The 23,465-nt window shown below is 43.7% G+C and overlaps 2 protein-coding genes across 5 annotated transcripts; one reads left to right on the forward strand and one right to left on the reverse strand.

The window, feature by feature from the left end:
* The first annotated feature begins 1,039 nt into the window (after positions 1-1,039).
* LOC102237397 (MAP/microtubule affinity-regulating kinase 3-like) lies at positions 1,040-8,793 on the forward strand. Of its 3 annotated transcripts, XM_023348052.1 has the most exons (18): positions 1,040-1,584; positions 3,876-4,064; positions 4,142-4,195; positions 4,288-4,336; positions 4,455-4,520; positions 4,598-4,668; positions 5,393-5,449; positions 5,620-5,754; positions 5,835-5,936; positions 6,019-6,138; positions 6,255-6,351; positions 6,429-6,541; positions 6,614-6,728; positions 6,793-6,941; positions 7,012-7,100; positions 7,172-7,444; positions 7,949-7,993; positions 8,066-8,793. In XM_023348052.1, the coding sequence occupies exons 1-18, from the start codon at positions 1,534-1,536 to the stop codon at positions 8,433-8,435; spliced, it is 2,145 nt and encodes a 714-aa protein (XP_023203820.1). In that variant the 5' UTR covers positions 1,040-1,533; the 3' UTR covers positions 8,436-8,793. The 3 variants fall into 3 exon arrangements, with proteins under 3 accessions (XP_023203820.1, XP_023203819.1, XP_014330460.2); XM_023348051.1 differs by having other exon boundaries at positions 7,949-8,793; XM_014474974.2 differs by lacking the exon at positions 7,949-7,993.
* Positions 8,794-10,676: 1,883 nt separating this feature from the next.
* LOC102237653 (creatine kinase B-type) lies at positions 10,677-20,337 on the reverse strand. 2 transcript variants are annotated; one of them, XM_005815153.2, is made up of 8 exons: positions 20,232-20,337; positions 17,847-18,060; positions 16,278-16,432; positions 16,010-16,142; positions 13,333-13,504; positions 12,215-12,338; positions 11,947-12,136; positions 10,906-11,084 (listed from the first exon to the last, which is right to left on the reverse strand). In XM_005815153.2, exons 2-8 carry the CDS (start codon positions 18,037-18,039, stop codon positions 10,906-10,908), a joined length of 1,146 nt encoding a protein of 381 aa, XP_005815210.1. In that variant the 5' UTR covers positions 18,040-18,060; positions 20,232-20,337. The 2 variants fall into 2 exon arrangements, with proteins under 2 accessions (XP_023203876.1, XP_005815210.1); XM_023348108.1 differs by lacking the exon at positions 20,232-20,337 and having other exon boundaries at positions 10,677-11,084; positions 17,847-18,039.
* Positions 20,338-23,465: the final 3,128 nt, after the last annotated feature.

The raw sequence follows: 23,465 nt of genomic DNA on the forward strand, positions 1-23,465 counted from the left end.
GAGGAATAATTCAGCTTTGGTCAGAAATATTTAATGTTTAAAAGTTCAAAGACTTCTCCCAGATACTGAAATCTGTACTAGAGTGAAGAAAACGCAATAAGATTTATGTAAAAACCAACAAGTTGATCAAATTCAAGTAGTGAAAATATATATTCATATGTATTATTCATGTGTATAACTGGCTACATAATGCATGTTTCTAACGGACAACATGTACTTTTTCTTCAAATATTTGTGCGAGCCTTTGTTTAATGTGTCTAGTTCAGATTAAAACCAGAAAGACTGCAAGTAAAGCAGTAACTGAGTGGATGACTGTCGCCCTCTGCTGGTTGGAGACAGAACTGTTCAGGAATCTGGTTTTATTTTGAAGGACCGTCCAAGAAGAAGAATCAGAGGGAAAATTAGACTTTAAGGAACTTAAATGTAAACTACTTTGTTGTTCTTTCTTAGATGTTTTTCTTGATTCATTTGACCGAGAAAAGTGCAGTTTTCTTTTTAACTGATTTATTAAATCATCTCCAGTCAGTTGTCCTTTAAATGGCGCTTTTTCCTGTTTATTTAAGGACATATCTGACACCTTTTATTCATAATTACTTCAGTAAGGAGTGTGTGTGCTTAAATGAATAGTTTAAACCAACGTTCCCAAAGTTTTTTAGTTTCTAGTTTCCAGACTGCCTGTTTTTCTTTCTTGATAATTTTCTATTTAGGCTTTGCTCTCATTAAACCAACTTAATTTCTTGTAATTGTACATCTTTGTTCTGTGAATATTAGGACTTTATTGTCATAATATTAACTTTATTCTTGTATTATTTTGACTGCATTCTCATAATATCTTCCTGTTTTGACCCTGATACTCGTTGTATTGTATTTTATAAATATACATTTCCATTTCCCCTTTTACTCCTCCCGGGTTGCGCCCCTGTCGGTGGGGTTCAACGTCATCCCGACGTTTTTTCTAGTCACCCTAGTAACAACAAACGCTGCTGCTGGACGTCCTCAACCAATCATATTACACGTAGCGTCTGACGTCACTTGCCGTCAGCGCGTAGGGTTGGGTTAGTCCACCATCTTGGCTCAGGCTAGCTGACTCCTAGCTGAGAGTATGAGGAGAATCCGACAGAACCAAATTTCAGCCGAACCGACCGAACCAGGACTGTCTCACCAAGCGGACCGGAGCTAGAGGCCGGCGGCTCGAGCCGGACCTCCTCTCTCCCCGAAATAAAGTCCCAGCACCGGAAGGTTTCTGGCTGCTAACTCCCCGGCTAACTTCGGCGTTAAAGAGGAACTGTTGCTCCGGTTCCGTTTGGATCCATGACAGTTATAAACTTCCGGAAAAGGATCCGAGCCGAGCCGGGACAGGTAACCCAGGGCAGAGACAGGTGATGCCGCGAGGGAGTTCGTTGAGATAGAACCGAACCGAAGCCGGAGCAGCACGTCACTTTCTGACCCGCTAAGTTTGAGACAGGTGTTCCGGAGCGGAGCGGAGCGGCGGCGGCTTCATGACCGGACCTCCGTTACACTGACCTGGGTATCATGTCCACCAGGACCCCTCTGCCCACCGTCAACGAGCGGGACACCGAACAGGTGGGTCAGAACCGAAACGCATCTAAACTTTTTCCTCTTCAGCTGAATCATCTGATCTCCGAGCATCAGGGAGGAAACGGCTATTAGGAGCGTTTCCGGTGTTTTCTGAAACATTTCCAGACCCAGTGGGAGTCCTGAGGGTTCTAACCGGAACCTGGAGGTTCGGTCCGGATCCATTTGATCACAACTCCCAGATCTGTCGCTCCAAAATCTGCCAGGGACTAAGAATCTGATCCAGAGGGTTCTGGTAGAAATCTGTTTTTATTCCAGCCTGTTCTAGCTTTACCAAGGTTGTCAAAACTTTCCTCGCATTCTTCTAGTCGCTCAAAGTGTTTTTATCTCTATGAGTTTCCATAGCAACTGTTGCTGTGCACTGCCAGTCAGCTGGCTGAAAGGACACAATAAGATACATTTGACTTGTCTGAGACACATAGAGCTATCTATTCTAATAGTTAAAACATCAAATATTCTTAAAACGCATTAATACATACAGTTTAGAACATTTTTGGTAGCTAACATTTTCTGCTCTGTGGGTTCAGCCAATCAGTACCATGGAAAATAAATGGTGCTCCTGCATTGGCGGCTGTTGAATAATTTAAAATCTCAACAGGCTGCTAGCAGAAAGTATTGAGTCGTCAACTGGAGTAAAACCGATGACATCAGCTCTTCTGATGGTTTCCACAAGCAGAGCATATGTGAGGTCAGACACTGATGTTGGATAAGAAGGTTAAGAGTTTCAGTTCCTCTGGATAAACTTGGATGTTTGTTAAATAATGGTGACCACAGACCCATAAAGAAACAATCTGTATCAAATAAAACAAAGGAACTTTTCCAGGAATCTTTTGAAGTTGCACAAAAACAAATAAAAATTGTGACGTGGGAACCGCTGGTAGTTGGTTGACTTTATTGTTGTGACTAACACTGGAGTCTTAAAGGAACAGCATCATTTTTCTGTTCGGCAGCAGACTGCAGGCTAAATACTGATCATTATCAGTTTTACTCTCAACCAGTCTAATAATCTGAACAGTAATATTTACTGGAAAAACAATCAGAGTTGCTCCACATTAAGAACATGTCTTTGAGATATTATGTAGAAATACTTTAGTGATGATTTTAAATATGATTAGCCAACATTTTCTTCACTGCTGTTTTTGCTTTGTGATTTTTATCAGATATTTTCATAAAGAAGTTCTGTGATTGCTAAATTTCTCTGTTATGATTCAAAGTGTTGCGCAGCTTTTACTGTAATAATCACAGTTATGTTGTTTTTGTAGAAGGAAATGTTGCTTCTCTGTTTTACACAAAGGCAAATAGATTATGTTCTGGATTTTTATTTTAAACAATTTTTTTATTCAGGATTATCAGACTATAATAATTTCCAATAAGTATAAAATCTACAGTAAAGACAAATGGATATTTATTTATTAATTTCAGGTATCTTAACCTAAAGCAAAAACATTAAAGAAGTTATTCCTCCGTCTGATGACATAACATGTTTTAATGTTTATATTGGTTTTTATATTATGATTCAGACATAAATCTGTTTTTAATAAAACAGTTTTCAAGGCCTCTGATGTTACCATGCTGGTTTTTCTAGCTAAAGTAATCCATGGCTGCCGTTTCTAAATCATAAATGAGAATCGATTATTGTTTATTTGCCAAACCGATTTATTTTTACCTCCTTGAAACAAACAAAGTTTCAAGGTGAGAGTTTCAAACCGGATTTGTCTCTTTAGAGAATCTCTGCCTCACGTTTCTATAATTTGCGTCTTAAACTCTTTAATTTACCAGAAATGTAAAAGAAACCTTCAAAAAGAAACAGATTTATTTTCTTCTCCCTCTTTATCGTTATTCCTCCTCTAAGCATCAGCATGCAGGACGGGTCAGAACAGGGAGATTAATCACATTAGTCATGATTAATTATTGAAATCGTTATCAACTGATTTAGTAATCGATTAATGGTTAGCTGGAGTTAACATGTTTTACTCAGTAAACCATAATTTCACGAGGCTTCAAACCGTAAATTTTGTCTTGATGAATTTTAATAATTGGATGAATGGTTTCAACCCTTCCTCAGATTAAACCCGTCCCTCCGGTACCGCCCTCCGAGGTGACGTCATGCGATCTTGAAGCGTCGCTCTTGTGCTCTGACTCTTCCCTCCTCTTGTTCTCCTGGTCCTTCTGCTGCTCTGTAGATTCACATCAACCCGGATGAAGTTCCAGTCTGACAGAAAGGTCCAAACGGTTTGGGTTCAGGTTGACCCATGTTGTTTTGCTTCCTTGTTTCCCAGCATGCACCTGGGGAAGACGGGCGCGGTGAGGCGCTGCCCCGCCCCGTCCGCTCCGCCCGCTGTAAGAACGCCGCCGCCGTCACCGCGGACGACGCGCCGCACGTGGGAAACTACCGGCTGCTGAAGACCATCGGGAAGGGGAACTTCGCCAAAGTGAAGCTGGCCCGGCACATCCCGACGGGCCGGGAGGTGAGACCGGGCCGGACGCGGTTCTGGGACACGCTCCAGAACCGACACCAGTTCTGACCCGTACCTTTACCTTTCAGGTGGCCATCAAGATCATCGACAAGACCCAGCTGAACCCAACCAGCCTGCAGAAGGTGAGACTAGCATCAGAACCGAGTCCAGCATGTTTAACAGAACCAGAACCGGGTCTGGGTGTGTTTAACATCCTGCTGTGTTTCTGTCTCAGCTGCTCAGAGAGGTTCGCATCATGAAGAACCTGAACCACCCCAACATCGGTGAGTGCCACCTGGATCCGCCTGGATCCACCCAGTCAAACAGGTTCTGGTTCTGCTGGGCTTCATCTGGGCCTCTGGTACCATTTTAAAGCGCCCCACCTGTCCTACCTGTCTGCAGTGAAGCTGTTTGAGGTGATAGAGACGGAGAAGACGCTCTACCTGGTGATGGAGTACGCCAGCGGAGGTCTGTCACCTGCAGACTCACCTGGATTAAAGAAAAACACCTGGATCCACCTCTGATCTGTGTGTGTGTGTGTGCAGGTGAAGTGTTCGACTACCTCGTAGCTCATGGGAGGATGAAGGAGAAGGAGGCCAGAGCTAAATTTAGACAGGTAACGCTCCCAAACCCCCCGTTGCCACGGTAACGCAGACATCCCATAACACAGAAGTAGAGCAGGTGGTTTTAGCAGGTCAGCCTGCCGCAGAGCCTCTGAGCCAGGCAGCAGCAGAGGGCTGCAGGAATATCTGCTGTGAAATAATATTCTTCTTTATTATTATTCAGGTTCAGGTGCTTGAAATCCTTGAAATGCTTGAATTTCATTGAGTTGTTTTCAAGGTTTGGAAACTGTTGGATTTCTGTAAAGTCCTTAAAAATTCTGCACTGGTTTGAATAAATTTGATTAAAAGCCTGAATTTGGAAAAGTTATTTACAGTTGGAACCAGAAATGTAAAGGTAATAAAAAGACGTTTCCTCACTGCCTGAATTTAAATCAAACTTTTGTGTTTTAGGTTCGTTAGAATCACCATAAATTTTTCTATTTGTATAAAAGCCAGAAAACTTAACAGACAGTTTTTAGAGATTCTTGTGTAACTTTTTTAGAGCAGCCAGGTTAGTGTTACTTTACCTTGACCCGCTGTACAACGTACAGTTACAAGATATTAATAACAGGAATAAATAATATATAATAATGAATTGTTTGTTTTCTGAAAATGCTTGTATGTCACTGTGGGAAAACCCTGTTTTAAATATTTAATAATGAAACGTGTAAAATCCTTAAACTCTACATAAACCAGTGATTATTAAATTATGATTAAACCTGAACGTTTCTCTCTCAGATCGTCTCTGCAGTTCAGTACTGCCATCAGAAGCACATCGTTCACCGAGACCTTAAGGTAACTCCGTTTTCCCAGCTGCCTCAAATGCACCACGGACAGCAGTGACGTTTTAGGTCTCCTCCTCCTCATCCTCTTCCTCCTAATCCTTTTCTCCTCCTTTCCCGCCTCATTTTTTACTTTTCTTCCTCCTCTTCACCCTCTTCCTCCTCCTCCTCTTCCTCCTGCAGGCGGAGAATCTCCTCCTGGACGCCGACATGAACATAAAGATCGCCGACTTCGGCTTCAGCAACGAGTTCACTCTGGGCGGAAAGTTGGACACGTTCTGCGGCTCGCCTCCGTACGCGGCGCCAGAACTCTTCCAGGTAACGGACCTTCCCCAGGCCCGGCCCGGGTTCTGGTCCCATCAGAACCTGGGTCAGCCTGTTCCTGCTGCTGCGTTCAGGGTAAGAAGTACGACGGACCGGAGGTGGACGTCTGGAGTCTGGGTGTGATCCTCTACACGCTGGTCAGCGGGTCGCTGCCGTTTGACGGACAGAACCTGAAGGTGGGTCTCCGTCCAGTCCGGAACCGCCTCCGGGTGTTCCTGGACCCCGGAACCGTTTGGACCGGTGCGTTTGTGTCTGCAGGAGTTGAGAGAGCGAGTTCTGCGGGGGAAGTACCGGATCCCCTTCTACATGTCGACGGACTGCGAGAACCTGCTGAAGCGCTTCCTGGTTCTGAACCCGGGCAAGAGAGGAACGCTGGAGGTCAGGAGGTCATCACACACGGCCAATCAGAGCCCATTAACCAATCAGAAAGCACATCCCCAGAGCTCCGCCCGCCTCAGAACCGTCGGGTCCGAATCGTCTTTCCTCTGTTTCAGCAAATCATGAAGGATCGCTGGATCAACGGCGGCGACGAAGACGAGCTGCTGCCGTACGTGGAGCCAGAGCTGGACATCAGGGACCAGAACCGGATCGGTATGCATGGACACACACACACACACACACACACACACACACACACACACACTCCCTGACTGGCGTGTCGTCCTCAGACCTCATGGTCCAGATGGGTTACTCCAGAGAGAAGATCAACGATTCGCTCTCCAAGATGAAGTACGATGACATCACAGCCACCTACCTGCTGCTGGGACGCAAGGCCGCAGAGGTGAGCAGTTGTCACGGTAACAAAAGGTAGACCCGCCCTGCCCAACAGGAAGTGACCCTTGTGTATGTTCAGATGGATGCGGGCGGAGCCTCCTCCCTGCTGAAGCCTCATTCGTCCAGCAGCCATTCCCCCGCCCACCTGCTGAGTCAGCGCTCCTCCTCCAAACAGAGGAGGTTCAGCGACCAAGGTACCAGAACCGGGACCGGATCCGGTTCTCCCCTCAGCCTCTAACCCCCCCCTCTCCTCCTCAGCTGCTGCCAGGAAGACGGAGGCGGAGCCAAAGCCGGGCTCTAACAGGAAGCCGGGTGCCGGGGAGGCGGGCAGCCCGTTGCTAGGCAACGCCAACAACCCCAACGTAGGGGACATCCCAGATCGCCGGAAAGCACCAGCTGCAACCGCTGTGAGTGTTTTTGGTTTGGGGGGGCGGAGCCTCGGTTCCAGCAGCCAATCGGTGCGGCTCTGTGTTTCAGGCGTCCAGCATGACGAGGAGGAACACGTACGTCTGCAGCGCCACCGACAAATCATCCGCCTCCGCCGTCCACAACGGCAAGGAGAACAGGTAACGCCGCCCCCCGCTGGTCACACCCAGGCTCGCACGCCGACCTTTAACCTCCGCCGCCTCTCCCCCAGCTCCTCCGGCTCGCCTGCTAAGCGCTCGGTGGGTGGGGCCTCCACCCACAGTGTGAGCAGCGGGGCCACGCCCCCAGACCGGCTGCGTTTCCCCCGCGGCACAGCGAGCCGCAGCACCTTCCACGGCGGCCAGCTGAGGGAGCGCCGCACCGCCACCTACAACGGCCCGCCCGCCTCGCCCAGCCTGTCCCACGACGCCACGCCGCTGGCCCAGGCCCGCAGCCGCGCATCGTCCAACCTGTTCTCCAAACTCACCTCCAAGCTCACCAGGAGGTACGCACCGAATGTCATCCTTCCACTGAACTACACAATACTGCTTCAGTAATTATTTACCTCTAAAGCCAAATACTTCCTTCCTCGTTTCCCTCTTTACATTTTCTTCCTTCATTCGTTCAGCTTTTTGTTCCCGTCTGTTGAAAGAAAATTATTTTATCATCAAAATAAATAATACTAAATAACTCAGTTTAAGGAATAAATATTTGTACAGTCATAAAAATATTGAAATCATCAGGTTGATATTAAAACATTTATCAACATTTTATGTAAAATGTTTTGAACTGATTATTCCAGGATCAGGTGTGAATACTTTCCAGTGCAGTAGCTTCATAAATCGCCAACCGTTTTTTATTTTTGGCACCGAGCTTTGGACCTGCTGCTGGTCCGGCCCCTAACCAGACAGGAAGTCAGGATGCATCACTTCCTGTTGCTGTTAGCTGTTCTGCAGGTTTTTCCTGTGATTTACGCTCTGCTTCTTCTTCTCCTCCTCTCGGCTGGCAGAGCGCCGTCAGAGGCGGAGAGGAACGGCAGACCGGAGGGGTCCAGGTGCGTAGAGCGAGACGGCCAATCAGAGCGCAGCGTCTGGAGAACGTTAACATCTTCTTCTCCTCCCTCCAGCCGCGCCATGACGTCCGACCAGAGGGAGGAGCCGGCGTCCCCCTCTGCGCCGCACTCCAAGGATGCCAAGCCGCGCTCGCTGAGGTTCACCTGGAGCATGAAGACCACGTCGTCCATGGAGCCGGCGGACATGATGCGCGAGATCAGGAAGGTCCTGGACGCCAACAACTGCGACTACGAGCAGCGCGAGGCCTTCCTGCTGCTCTGCGTCCACGGCGACGGGCACGCCGACAGCCTCGTCCAATGGGAGATGGAGGTCTGCAAGCTGCCCCGCCTCTCGCTCAACGGCGTCCGCTTCAAACGCATTTCAGGAACGTCCATCGCTTTCAAGAACATTGCCTCCAAAATCGCCAACGAGCTCAAACTATAGAGGGACTGGGAGGACTGGGATAGGAGGAAACAGGAAGTGGTTCAGGTGGACAGACAAGCACAGGAAGTGATGAACAGAAGGAAGTGACCCAACTGCTGTCTTCCTGTTTTCCTCAGCAGGATGATTTTGAGCTGTCTGCTGATTGGTTCCGGCTCGACGCTGTAGGCGGGGACGAGCGGACTTTGCTGCAAAGCATTCTGGGACTCTGAGTCCGGCTGTTAGCGTTTCCTCTTCAGAGTCTCTGTGTTTTTGTGAATGTAAATAGTTTCTCACCTTGTTGATTTTGTACATGTGAGCAGTCAGCTGATCCGACTGCAGCTCAGGCTCACCTGTGTCTCATTAAACACGTTGAACGCTTCACCGCGTCCTGTCGTCATGGTGACCAGAGGGAAGCTGTCTTCAGTTCACCAGACCTCCAGGCAACGTTTCGATTCAGTTTCAGCTGCAAGTTTCCACTAAAGTGTGAAATATTTTCAATTTTTTTGTTGATTTAAGATATCAAATTACAATAAAAGGCGATTTAAAATAAAATAATTTTATTTGTGAAATACTTAAGATAAAATGTTTTTATTCAAATTACTTCAAGTAAAATGTTGATAAAGTTTACTTGAGTTTATTGATTATAATGTAACTAGTCAGTTAAATAACATTGAACGGGTTAGTTAACCCCCTAACGCAGGGGTCTCAAACCCGCGGGCCAACTACGGCCCGCGGGATGATAGTTTGTGGCCCCCGCCTTAATATGAAAGTTTAATGTTAGTGCGGCCCGCGAGTTTGATATAATTGGCACTTTTCAGTGTTGTGTGCGGAGCTGAACGAACTTACCAATCACGGTGGAGTATATTGCTCTCTGGGGCGGGACATCGGCCGGGTCTATTTGCATTTTCTATTTGTCATTATTTGCATGCGGTACATGCGCAATTTCCGCGGCCACTCCCGCTTCACGTGCTTCAGCATCCAGTCTAGACCCGGAAGTTGCTGATCAGTGTAACGTAATTAAAATTAGGCGCTGTAACGCTTGGGTTGTGTTTAAGGGAGGAGAGGAGGCGGCAGATTCGTCAGGACGGTCAAAAACTCACAACCACACTGGTACTGGGAATTCCCCAGTGTTGTCCTTTAATAAATGCGCTCTTCACCAACCTTACAAAGCCTGGTTGAACGGCTGCTATATTATCAGACATGAAAATTGAGCAGCGTCCAAACAACCCGTAACATTACTAAAAAGTTAGGGAGCTAACATGTCCGACTAGCACGTTTCTCCCACGCTCTCTACAGAGAAGCCGTGGCGCATACTTCTGACATCATTAGCAATACTAGAGTATCTTAAAGAGACACTACACAATTACGGCTGTTACAGCGCCTGACTACGGCCAAATATGGTAATAGGCAATCAGAAAGGTTCGGCTGAGGAGACCGTGTGTGTGAATGCGGCCCAGCCTCACCCAGACTCTACCTCCAGCGGCCCCCGGGTAAATTGAGTTTGAGACCCCTGCTTTAAATGGTTGTAATTGCTGCAGTGACGCTGGTTGACCACCAGGTGGCAGCAGAGAAACCAGAGTGGAAATATCTGCTTTTACTTCTTGTTCTTTATTTCGCTCATAATTTTCATGCAGGTTTTAAATGTTGATGCTAAACGTGTTGGAGGCTAATCTGTCCAACTGAAACCAGAAGTTTACATACATCTTTTCTTCTCTGGTTGATGTTGAATTGCATCAAACTTCTCTCATTTCAGGCCAAAATAAATTATTTCTATTTGCTAAAAACTTCAATACTGTAATGAGAAAAAATCAGAGAGGATCGTAAGTTTACATAAATCCCAGTATTTGGTTGTGTTTTCTTTCACAAGCCTCAGTAGTTCATTCCTCTAACTTCCTGTCTGTCTTTAGTGTTCTGTATCTAAACCCAATTATTTCTAATTATTTAGCAAATAGAAATATTTTGTTTATTTGACCTGAAACAACTGTAATATGGTTTGATTAAACTTCAGACGGTGAAAATAAGGTGTATGTAAACTTATGGTTTTAACTCATTTCAAGTGATTAGGCCACATTTATGATTGCATAAAAGAATCAATTATGGGTTTTTCTGTTGAAAAATGTTCCGCATCTTGCAGACCAAAAACGAGTCTTGAAGCCAAAAACCAAGGTGTTGCAACGGCCTAGTCAAAGTCCACAGTGTTCTATGCAGAAACAAGCGTAAATTTAATTAAATCCTTGTTTGTAAATGAAGACAGGCGCTGAGTCTGGGCCACAGAGACTTTATTAGATATTTCAGATGTTAGATGGATCCAACAGGTGCAGATAAGGAAATAGAAAATCCTTCACATGTTGGAAGACTGCAGTCTAACCGAGCGGCTCTACGCGTCCCGCAGCGTCAGGACGGACAGTGAGGAAGAGGAGGAGGACGGGGGTGAGCGGGGCCAGTGAGGAAGAGGAGGGAGGACGGCGGTGTCGGGTTACAGTGAGACAGTTCACTTCTGTTCTGGCATCAAGTCGTTGATGGCCTCGCCGGCCTCCAGGCGCTTCTCCATGTTGACCAGCAGGTTGACGCCGTCCACCACCATCTGGACCAGCTCCACCTCCGAGAAGCCCAGGCGGTCAGCGTTGGAGATGTCGAAGACTCCGCCCACCGCTGCGGTGTCAACGCCGCCTGACACGCAGACAGGAAGTCAGTGGTACGCACAATTAACATGCTAATAACGGAGCTAATAGCTTAGCACTTTAGTTAACTTTGAAAAAGTTTACAGCTCTTCTTCCTAAATGAATTTTCCAGATGAATTCTGAAGCACTTATTTAATTGCTGAAGTACTTCCACTAAACTACTAGCGGCGCAAATTTTTCACTTAGCACTTTAGCTAACTTGGAAAACGTTTAGCGTTCTTATCTTCTGCTAAATATAATTTCTGGATAAATACTAAGCTGATAATTGACTTGGCCGCAGTGGTGGGCACACTTCCACTAATCAAGCTAAAAATGTATCTTATTAACTAAATTTAGCAAGGCAGCTAAATAATTAGTTTGAGACCAAATAATTCCCTAGCAACCTAAATCTATTTAGCCTGAAGCTAAATAGTTAGCTCAATAATTATATTTAGCTTAACAAAATATTTACCCTCAAACTAAATGGTTATCACACAAAATATTTACATTGCAAACTAAATATTTAGTTAGCAAGCTAAATATTTAGCCTCAACTATACTCGCTAACTATATTTAGCTTGTTACCAAAAATAATTAGAACTGAACTAAATGTTTCCAAGCTAACTACATATTTAGCTTCATGTTGATATAAATGAATGAATATCCTGGTGAAAATAGAACTGAAAAAAGAACCACCATTTTTATCTTAACAGGCTAAATAACTTTACAAATGATACCCTGTGTTTGCTAATGGCGCTCTACACCGCCCCCTATAGTCTACCTGCACAGAGTACAAATGCTGCAGAAGTCGTCAGCCTGAGTCTGTTTTCCATGTTAATTCATGAAGCTCAAGTCAAGCCGGAGGCAGCGTACCTGTTCCTCGCTTCTGCAGCCGCAGCCTCTTCAGGATTTCTCCGAACTTCTCGTGCTTGCTGACATTTGGCAGCTTAACGTGAACGCCGGCCCTCAGCCCCGTCCCCAGGTTGGACGGGCAGGTGAGGACGTAGCCCAGGTGCTCGTTCCACATGAACTCGTGTCCTCGGTTCTTAAACAAGTCTTCGATCTGGAGGAGATGGAGCAAACAGGTGAGACGGGGCAGCACAGGTAAAAGGTTCAGGTAGGGTTAGGGGGCGGAGCTTACTTTGGTGAGCCCGGTGCAGAAGCGTGTGAACACCTCGCGCATGTTGCCCCCCTTCTGCATGCTGATGACACGCAGGTGATCCTCCTCGTTCACCCACACCAGGAAGGTCTTGTTGTCGTTGTGCCTGCAGGTGATGGACGACGTTTGGGTCAGATCTAGATGGAGTGGCGGCCATATTGGCAGTTACCCAGGGCAGCATTAGGAAGGTGGGAGCCGGAAAGCTGCAGTACTTCCACTAAACTACTATTTAGTGGAAGTACACTAAATAGTAGTTGGTTTTCTATTGCTTTTATGTAGCAATATAAAAGCAATAGAATAAACTAAGCTAAAGAAATAAACTAAGCTAATAGCAGAAATGTGCTCATTGTTGCACACTTAATGATTAGTCAGTGTGGTTTTCACAGGTTCTTTTATTCAATGAACGCTGTTAACAAACAAGAGCAACAGTGAGCGCCTCACTGACCAGCCGTTACTGCACTAAATTGCCGTTGGCTCGCTGAGTCAGGAGTGCTCACCGAGCTCCATGTGCCAACTAGTGGCGAACTGCCGTAACTGCAGATTAATGCATCTCAGTTCAAGGAGAAGTGCAGTTTATGATTATAGTCAGCAGTCTTTAAATAAAGTAAGAAAAAGGGAGAGGTGTAATTATTTCTAATGTCCATTCTGTCACATCATTACTGCAGCCAAGTAAGTTAGCACATTAGAATTTATCGCTAACTGTTTTCAAAGTCATCAAAAATACTAAAGCGCTAAATGAAAAATCAGCTCTGCTAGCAGACTGTGGAAGTGTGCCTTTAGAATTTATCCAGAAAACATTAGGAAAGCAAAGTGCACTTAACTATTTAAAAGTCAGCAAAATCACTGAACCACTGAACCACTACACAAAATATTTGCATACCTATTAGCACATTAGCGGAAGTGTGCTAAAAGCTGCAGCCAAGTAAGTTGGGGCTTTACATTTTATCCAATAAAATTCAGGGGAAGCTAAGTTACCTAAATGTTTTCAGAGTTAGCAAAACACTAATCAAAAAATTACATCAGCTATTAGCACATTAGTGGAAGTGTGCTAATAGCTGAGCTAACGTGCTAACAGCTGAGTGTGTTGGGAACGTACTGACCAGATGCCGCGTGCGTCGGGCCAGTCGCGCGCCATCCCAGACGCCAGCAGCAGAGGAGAAACGGGCTTGTCAAACAGGAAGTGGTCATCGATCAGCTGCTGTTGCTCCTCCTCAGTCATGTTCTTCAGGGCGTAGTATTTCCCCTTCAGGTCTCCTTCCAGAGAGTCCAGAGCTGCAGGCAGAGAGAAACCGGGTCAGAACCGACGGGTCAGAGGTGTGGTGCACCGAGTGGCTGCGGTCAGACGGTTGAGTGTTTGGCTCGCATGTTAATGCTGCTGCCATTTTGTATTTTAAAGAAACATCAAATAATGTGGATTTTGGTTCTCTAGACTCTGAAATTATTTCCAAATGAAATGCAGAACAGTTTTTCCTTCCACTAACCTTTCTATTAATATGTTTCTATTAATACGTTTGCACAGTCAGCATCTCTAGAAATGTCCTTCTATGGTTTTTATGGGTTTATTAGTGTATGGAGCTGAATTAGGGCCATAAGGACTGTTAAAGAAATAAAATTGAAAAAAAGTTCAAAATTACTTTTCAGGTTCAATGGGTTTTTTTCAGCAAACCTTATTATATGGAGCTAAATTAGGGCCACCAAGTTTGTAAAAAAATGTAACTAAAGATGATTTTCAGGGTCAACTGTTTTCTTTAAGTTCTTTTTTGCAAACTTAATCATATGGAGCTAAATTAGGGCTGAAAGGTTTGTAAAATAGATTGAAACTTAAAAATTGTTTTGAACATTTAGCGGTTTCACTTGTTTTTTTTTTGTGTGTGTAAACTTTAATGTATGGAACTAAATTAGGGCCATAAAGTTTATTTAGGAAAAACTTAAACAAAAGGACATTAAATAAAAAAAAAGGTTCAAAACATTTCTCAGAATCAATGCGTTTTGTCAGTTAAGTTTTGTTTTTCTGTTTCAAATTTGCTTGTTTTTTTAAACAAACTTTTTTTTTTTACCGCAATTTAGCTCCATATTCACGGTTGTTTCTAATTTCTACGAATACTGCTGGTCTACTGAATGCTTAAACTATCAAAAAATTAATAACTCTTGTGTATTTTTTTATGCTTGTTTCTGTTAAAGTTTCCAAACGTACGTTTATTGGTTTCCCAGGAAATGCTGCCACTCATAAGATGGCTTCTATCGGGCAGTGAAGCCTCCATTATGCCTGAACACTTTTCAGGATGTGGATTATCAAATTCAACCACATTTAATCCGACTTGATCTTGTGATGAATCAGGAATATAAACTAAAATTATAAACAGATTTTTATTCTTCATAAGGAGCTAATTTTTTATTATTATTGATTCAACAGATCAGCTGCCGTCTCTGTTATATCTGCAGATGTTTATCTTAACAGAAATAGTCCTGGTTTCTACCAGCAGGGGGCAGCAGAGTGTCCTCTTATAGTTTTGTTCAGCTTGAATATAAATCGGCTGAGCTCATTAGGAGTTTCTCTGACGCTCTGCTCACGGTTACGTAACGGTTTGGTCTGTTGGCCAACCCGCTCACTGAGGCATGATGGGTAGTCTGTAAATAAAGACTCATCCTTATCAGACAGCGCTAAATAAACCCGGAATGATTCAGAGAATCCCTGCATGCTCGGGTTGTCCCTGAACGCAGCATGATGTGATGCTAACGGTGCGATGCTCCTTCACATCCGGTTCGGTACCGTTACATAACAATACGGCTCTGATCTGGTGACTAACCTGCCTCACTTTCTCCGAACACCTGAAACCTGAGCTTTACCTCACACCTGATTTTTATTTAAGTGATAATTAGTCAAACTGCCGCAGCTGGATGAATCACGGGGCCGGAAACGGAATCCTGTGAGTAAAAGCAGCCATTTTAACTGCAGGCTGCCGCTTTTATCAGAAAACTCGTTAGGGATTAATTATTCAGTAATGTTCACTGTATGATGCATTCATTTATAAATGTCAAAAGTTTCAATCTAAATATTTACTTAGGTAGCTAACTAAATACAGATTAGCTAGCTAACTAAACATTTACCTAGTTAGCCAGCTAAAGACTTGGCTAGCTAAATGTTTCGTGAGAACTCTGTTTAGCTAGATAAATATTTAGTGAGCACGCTAATAATTTAGCTCTAAACTAAATATTTAACTAGCTATACATTTAATTTTCAATTCACTTGCCAATCAGTAGAAGTGGACTATCAAAATAAAAGCTGACCCTGTGCAGATTGATCGCTAAATGTCTGGATTGCCTTTAAAACGGCTCAATGTTTGGTTTTAGTTGAAATGTTCAAGAAAAGAGGAAAATAAACTCTGATGAAGAGATGATTGAAACGATTTAGAAACAGGATCTTAGAAGTTTGGAAGAACCAGCTTTTACTTTGGTAGTCCACTTCTGGTCGTCTTCAAATTTGCATATTAGCTTAATATTTTTCTCTGAGCTTAAAAAAATAGCTTCAACTAGACATTGAGCATGTCTGACAAATGTTTAATTTGAAGCTAAATGTTTAGCTTGCTAATTAAATATTTAGTTAGCAAAACTGTGACATTTATAAATTAATAACATGGTGAAAATATGACTGAAAATGTTTTCTTATGACAGGCTAAATAACTGAAATTATTGCCGTTAATTTCTGACTGTGCAGGTTTACCAGCAGCAGCCCAGAGTTAGTTAGCATCCAGAAACAGACCAGAGCTGCTGCTGTACCTTCGATGGAGAGCTGCTCGATGGCACGGCGCTCGCCGCGGCTGCAGTGCGGCGGCAGGCAGAAACCACGGATGCTCCTCCCGGTCCGAACCCGAGAGCTCAACACGTAGTTTGGGTCCAGATCGTCTCCGCCCTGAAGACAGAAAGGCAGAGTGAGTCCAACATCAGGAAGTACCGATTCAGCACCACGGACAGCGAACACAACCAGAACCAGGTTGGTTCTGAACGAGGTTAGTTCACTGGTTCTGGTTTAGTTTACTCAGTTCACCTCCAGGTTTTCTGCGTTCAGGTCCGTCTTGTGTTTGTCTGACGGTTTGTATCCTCCGTGGCGGTCCTCGATCACAGGGTCCATCAGGTCCTTGAACACGTCGTACGTCTCCTCGTCTCCGGCCACACAGCCCACCGTCATGATGAAGGGGTGACCTGCAGGGCGGCGCCGAGGGACAGAAAACGGAAACCTGTGAGCTTCGCTCGTTTTGACTTTCTGCAGCTGAACGTGATGATTCTGGATGTGAAGAAGATCAGCAGATCAGACAGGAAGCAGCGGCTCCCCGGGGAATTAACGAGCAGAAATAACTCGAGCTATCAAGTCAATCCAATTAGAAGGAATTAATGAACAGCAGCAGAACTGCAGGATGGATAAACAGTGTGACGCTCCTCCAATCCCATACCTGCTGATATCACCGCTTTGTTGCTTCACAAATAAAACATCCTTAAAACATTCAGCCGTGTTGGCTGATAGTTTGTCCTAAAGCTTCATAATCAGGAAAACAAATGTTAAAATTCCAACAGCCTCTAAATGCAACGTGAGGATTTCTGATCTGATTAACAGGATCTGGGCTCTGATGAGGTTCTGACCCGGTGGAGCGTTCAGGTGTTTGAACTTCGTCTCATAAGCAGTTTACCTGCTCAGGTGTGTCTGTTCATCAGAATGATGTTTACATTTTAAGACCAACCATCCAGAATCATCCATTCATCTGCATACAGGTGGAGCAGTGGGGGGGCCAGGGGGGGCCCAACGGGGCCAAAGACCCCACAGGGAAACTTTATGTTCTGGTTACAGTACAGTAAAAAACAAGTTTTTAACTGTAATTATGTCTAGATTTATTTTTCCCCAGGACTCCATCAGAGAAATCTGATGTTAATTCAGATTTATAAATAAATAGATTACCTGCAGGGCTTTCTTTTTTCTGAAGGTTTTCTATGTTTATTTCATGTCTTCCTGATGGCTTCTATATTTAGTTTTTTTCTTTATCTGCGGGGTTTGTAGCGTTATTTCTATATTATCTAAATGTTTTCTACATTTATTTTATACCTGCAGATTATCTAGGTGTAGTTAATGTCTACCTGTAGGTTTTCTAGGTTCAGTTTAGTTTATTTTAAGGTTTTCTAGGTTTAGTTCAACGTTATCTTCAGAGTTTTTATGTTTATCTCATGTTTACCTTCCATGGTGGTCTCCAGGTTTAGTTCATATTTCCTGAATGTTTCCCAAATCAATTTTTTAACTTCAGGTTTTCTAGATTTAGTTCTACTTTATCATGTCTACAAACAGATTATCTTTAATTGGTTTTTACCTGAAGATCTTTCAGGTTTAGTTCATTTTTTTCCTGATGTGTTTCTGGATTTAGTTCTCCATTAGCTGCAGGATTTTTTCGGTTGCTCTCTTTCTGTGTGTAACTCAGACCCAGCTCACGCCTGGAGCCCATTAACGTCGGTTTTTGTTTTTCCCCTCAGGATTCTCATCGGCCCCCTGCAGCCCCCCGTGGAGCCGCCTCTGTGATGCGTTTCCGGGTTGACTGGAGCAGGAACCAATCGTGTGGCTCCAGGTGAGACCGACCTGGGTTGTCGACGCCTGTCTGGATGATGTCGTCCAGGGTGAAGCCGCTGGGCGTCTCCTTGTCGCGCAGCTGGGCGTACATGTCCAGCGTCAGAACCTTGGCCATGTGGTTGTTGTGCTGGCTGAGGTCGGGGAACTCCTGCTCCGCAGAGTAGTTCATCTTAAACTTGTTGTGAGTGTTTCCGAAAGGCATGATGACGTCTGGGCTGCCGACCTGGACCCACAAATAATCACAAAACCCATCAGAGAAGAACTTGGAACGGTAAATAATCAATCAGTTTGATTAGTTTAGAGATGATTGATCATCAGCTGAATATTTCATTTGGTCCAAACTGTTGATTCTCTTCTAGGTAAAAACTTCAGCATTTCATAAGTTAAATATTGATTTTAAAAGCAAACAAAATCAATAAACTACTCTAAATAATCGATTGTTTAATATTGAAACTGCTTCTGAAAGAAATGACAAAATGTAATATTTAGATATTTATTTTTAAGGGTTTTAAAAACAAAATTATCCTAAAAATAAAATCTCAAGTTAAATAAAATTAAAATAAAATCAATTTCCACGTTATTTATATGGAATATTTTTTTATTTAGGTCCAAATTTAATTGATTTTTAGACACAAACTTTTGATTCTATTCTAGATTTTTTAAAAATAAATATTTCCTTGAATTAATTTAGTTTTGGTTGTTTCTTTTTTTCTAAAAATAAACCTTTAACACTTCAAAATAAAATGTTAAAATAGTGAATTTTGTAAAACAAAAAAAAAAGTTTAAAAAATTGCAAAAGTATTCCACACTAAACGGAAATAAATGAGCCAATAAATTATCCTAAAAAATAATAAAATTCCAAGTGAAATAAAATCTTAATTTCTAGATTATTTATGGACCAAACCGGATCAAATTTAATCTATGCAGAATATTTTGTTGTTTTTAACACATAAACTTTTGATTCTAAATAAAAATCTCAAAATTTGTTTTGTTCAATATTGTTTTTTCAAAATAAACCTTCAAAAGGCCCTTCAAAATAAGTGTCTAAATATTTAATTTTGTATTTTCTTGCTAAAGTATATTCAACATTATTAAGTCATCAAATTTAATTTATGTAGAATATTTAATTTGGTCCAGACATTTTATTTTTTCAGACAGAAACTTTTTGATTCTGAGATAAAAACGTAAACATTTCAAAAGTTAAACATTGTTTTGTTTTTGTTGTGTTTTTTTTCCCCAAAATAAATCTTTGAAAACTCCTTCAAAATAAAATGTTAAATATATAACTTTGCATTTTCTTGCTAAAGTAATTTACACATTACTAATGGAAGTAAATATTTCAACAAATCAAAACAAAACCAATAAATTCTCATTTTCCTCATCAACCTCAAGCTGGCCTTTCAAAATAAAAGGTTTTCCCTCCTTATCGTCAGGTTTCTGAATTGTGATGAGCTTTAAACACTAAATCTGATGAATTTCTGGTCCAACCGGATATTATTGATCCGGTGGAGATCGAAGCAGCAGAGATTGGTTTTAAATCAGAAATCTGTTGATCAGCTCTGAAGCGCAGAAGGTTTTTTAAAATGTATTTTTATTTATTTTTTTGTTTCTGACTCTTTAAATCCAGATTAACTCAGCCGGGAGAAATTTGCAGGAATTTAAAAAAACATCAAAATATTAAAAATCAGCAGAGAAGGTGCTCAGTCATGCAGCAGCGCATCATCATCATCATCATCATCATCATCAGCTGATTCTTCTTCTTGACCTTCAGGCTAGAATCGGAACCGCAGGTTTTCTGTTTTTGGTTCTGAATCAGCTGATTCTGGTTCGCGGAGGTTCGGGGTGTAATCTGGACCCTGACATGGCGGGGCGCGGCGCGGGAGGGGGGGGGGAGGAGACACAAAGGGATTAAATGTGCGGGAGGCCGCGCAGTGACGCAGCAGCGGCGGGCCTGCTGCACGCGGCTGCGGCACCGCTCGCGCGACGCCCCGGTCACCTTCAGTACCACCGGAACCAGGACCGGTTCCGAGCTTTAGAGCCGAACGTTCCCTGAAGGAATCAGAGGAACGAAATCGTTCCAAAGGGCGATAAATTCCCTGGATCTGAGCATGCGCTGTTGGCCGCTCCTTTGTTTGCGCAGAGTAAAACGGGCGGTTTTAAGGTGGTTCTGATGGTTCTGGTCCGGCCTGCAGGTGGATCCTGCAGAGCGGCGCGCGCATCCCGCTGCTGCGCAACACCTGAGCGCAGGACGGACCGCAAGGTCGGAGCTGACCCGCAGCGGCGCTTTGCGGCTCCGCTGCGGTAAACAAAGCACATCAGCAGGTGCACAGCCCGCCTGGCTGCGTGGCTCCCGCATCACCCTGCCGAGGCCCCGCAGAATGAAGCGGCCCCTACCTGTGTTCAGTCTGAGGTGAGAAGCGCTCCGGATCTCCTGCTGCCGCTGCTGCTGCGGATTAAAGCGGCGCTCGCCTTTTATACGCGCCCCGCGCCTCCCATTGGCTCCTATTTACGGTCCATTCATTCCATTGGTCCGCGCGCTGCTGCGGACCACGTGACCAGCCTTCGTCCCGCCCCCTGTGTCTGCGGTCTGGAGTCAGATTCCTGCCGCAGTGCCTCTGAGCCGGTCAGGGAGGATGGAGATGTTGGCTCAGATAAAGCAGCTGTGGGCCGGCCTGATGTGTAAGCAAACTCTGCGGCTCCAACAGAACCTGAATAAACCCCCAACAGGATAACAAATACACAGTGGTGGCTACAATTCAGCTGATCCACTAATAGCTAGCAGAGCTAGCTTTTAGCACTTAGCACACTTAGCATCCCCTAAATTAGCTTTTCCAGATAAACTCTAAAGCGCTAATTTGCTTGGCTGGTTTGTAAACGTTCAGTTGAACAAAGTTTTGGACATTGGTTGTAAAGAATATTATAGATGTTTATATTCATGCTTTTATTTTGAAGCAGCAGTTTCATTTCCTGTCCTCATGTTCTCTTTTCTCTTCCAAAAACTGTAAATGGCGACAACACAAGCAAATGAATGAAATACACAGAATAACACAACTTTACATAAACAAACAACCTGGAGGGCTAATCAAACTAACAGGCAAAAATCACATGTTTGAGAAACATATGTAGTGGGTGTCAACATGACTGAATTTAGTGCATTAGCATTAGCTTCCAATATCAATTTTAGCATTAGCTTCCACCATTTTAATATGGCACCTTAGCATTAGCTTCTGCTAAATGCCATAATGCTTTAGTGTTAGCAGAGCTAATGTTTCTGATTTGTGCTCCATCGTTAGCGCTGCTCTGTTTTAGTTGGTGGTGTTCACTCAAATGCACCAGAACAAATTTTATTTAAATACCAACATATTTTAAAACAAAACCAACAGTGAAGAAGAAAAATCTTTGTTCTTTGAAGCTAACCATGAAGAAGGAAAACTTTTATTGTTACATGTAAACAGGAGCGTTATTCAGAGCAGTTCAGCGTTTCTGGTTTGTGGTTATAAAACTAGAAGTTTGTTCTCCAAACTTGTAAACCTGTTAACATGTTAACCTGTTAACATGTTAACCTCCTCAGAATCATGAAACACATTTATTGGTTAGAAATACATTAGTTTTTTTTAGGGCAGCTGCTAACGCTTGAAATGATGTTATGCAGAAACTAAAGACATAAAATATTCATGTCAGGCTTTACTCTACATGAAATGCAGAAACAGATTTAATAGAAAGCATCATTAATGCTGTTTTAATGTGTCACAAAAATGGATTTATCAACTGAAGGCTCTGCAGCAGGATGACAAACCGTCCTCAGAGGTGGACGGGATTTCTGTGGTGACTGAGCACTTTCTCCTGCAGCTCTGAATTATTCATCCGCAGTAGGATGCTGTGTGTGTGTGTGTGTGTGTGTACCAGGTTTTTATATCCTTATGGGAACCTATTCTGTCTACAATGTGGGGTTATGGGGACCATTGCTCCTTGTGGGGACATTTTCTTGGTCCCCATGAGGGAAATTGTTGTTTTTGGGTTAGTGGTTAGATATGTGACGGTTAGGGTTAAGGTAAAGGTTAAGGTAACGGTTAGGCTGTAGAAATTAATAGAAGTCAATGTGAAGTCCCCACAAGGGATGAAAACACAACTGTGTGTGTGTGAGAGCGAGAGCGAGCTCAGGACACGGTGTATCCCACAGAAGCGTTCAATATCAGATTGTTAGCATCCAGAGCACTGAGTGAACCCTGTGAACCCATTTGAGTCAGAATTCCTCCATGTTTGAATCTACTGGGAATAAAAATATAAAAACAGACAACTGGCATTCCTGCACATACAAAAGATAATAATAATAATTTTTACTTTATTCATCCCAGCAGGGAAATTATTTTGCAGTTACAGCACACGACAGGAGCTGTCTGCAGGCAGCCAGCTGAGCCGGCGCCATTTTTTTGAAGGAGGACATGCGGCAGAGGTCGTCGGGACCGGAACCCGCGACATCCGCGGGTCTAAGGCCTCCAAACATGGGGCGTGCTAACCCGCTGCGCCACCACAGCACACCTAATCTAGAGGCCGACGATAAAACCACGCAGGTTTTCAGCATGAGGAAGCTAGCCGCAGCGCCAAGCTTATCCCTCACAGAAAGGTCCAAACCCCAAACCAGCTTTCTGAGAGGAAAACACGCTAATGACTGAGACAAACAAATATAATACAACATCTATATTCATCGTTATGCAGATGAAACTCTGATTTATCTTTATTTGAAGTTAAATTGTTTCTAAAACTAAATCAACTTATTGATTTTATTCCAATAAGTGTTTATGTTTTGAATGTTTGTTTCTCTGGTAAGGCGCAGGCCCACCGGTGGACGGGATCGTTGTACGCCAGAATCTGTTTGGGGATTCTGTGACCTTCTCTGTGAAGAAGGTTTTCTATCTGCTGGACTTTAAGGTTCCCCTTCTGGATCTGCTGTTGGTTCCCTGCTGATGGTTCATCCTCTCATCTCTTTGCAGACGCCGCTGGACGGCGGCTCCTTTTACCCGTTCCCCGGTCAGCCTGGATGCTTCCTGCTCAAGGCTGCAGATTATATAATCTGCCTGCTGCTGTATTAAAGCAGCCAGAACGGATTTTCTCGCAGCGCCGGCTGCTGTTTGACTCCTCCTGCTTGCTTTGCGTTTTGAAGCAGAGAAACAGATGAAGACACATGAAGAGAAGCGGCTGGTCATCAAAACGCTGCTTCTATACTGAACTTATTCAGGGTTTCAGTGAATGTTCAAATAAAGCAGAAGAACTGTGAGTGCTGTTCATTAAACGGGACGCATGATTGGCTGAAACAATTCTGTTTAGAGCCGTTAATAAAGTTCGACATTGGTCTCCATGACGACAGAAACTGGAAACATTTATTATAACCCAAAACATTGAACTAAGCTAGATTAACCAACGGATGGATGATGGATGGACGAAAAGATGGATGGATGGATCTTTTGTTGTTTACTTTCAGTAATCTGGACCTCCAGAACCGACTGGACCTCCAGAACCGACTGGACCTCCAGAACTGACTGGACCTCCAGCTCTGACCTTCAGCGACTCTTGACTGGTTTTCTTCATCATGTCTACCCCTGATGATGTCACTGCTCCTCTTCCTCAGCC

The sequence above is a fragment of the Xiphophorus maculatus genome, chromosome 15 (assembly GCF_002775205.1).
Source record: "Xiphophorus maculatus strain JP 163 A chromosome 15, X_maculatus-5.0-male, whole genome shotgun sequence".
Lineage (NCBI taxonomy): Eukaryota > Metazoa > Chordata > Actinopteri > Cyprinodontiformes > Poeciliidae > Xiphophorus > Xiphophorus maculatus.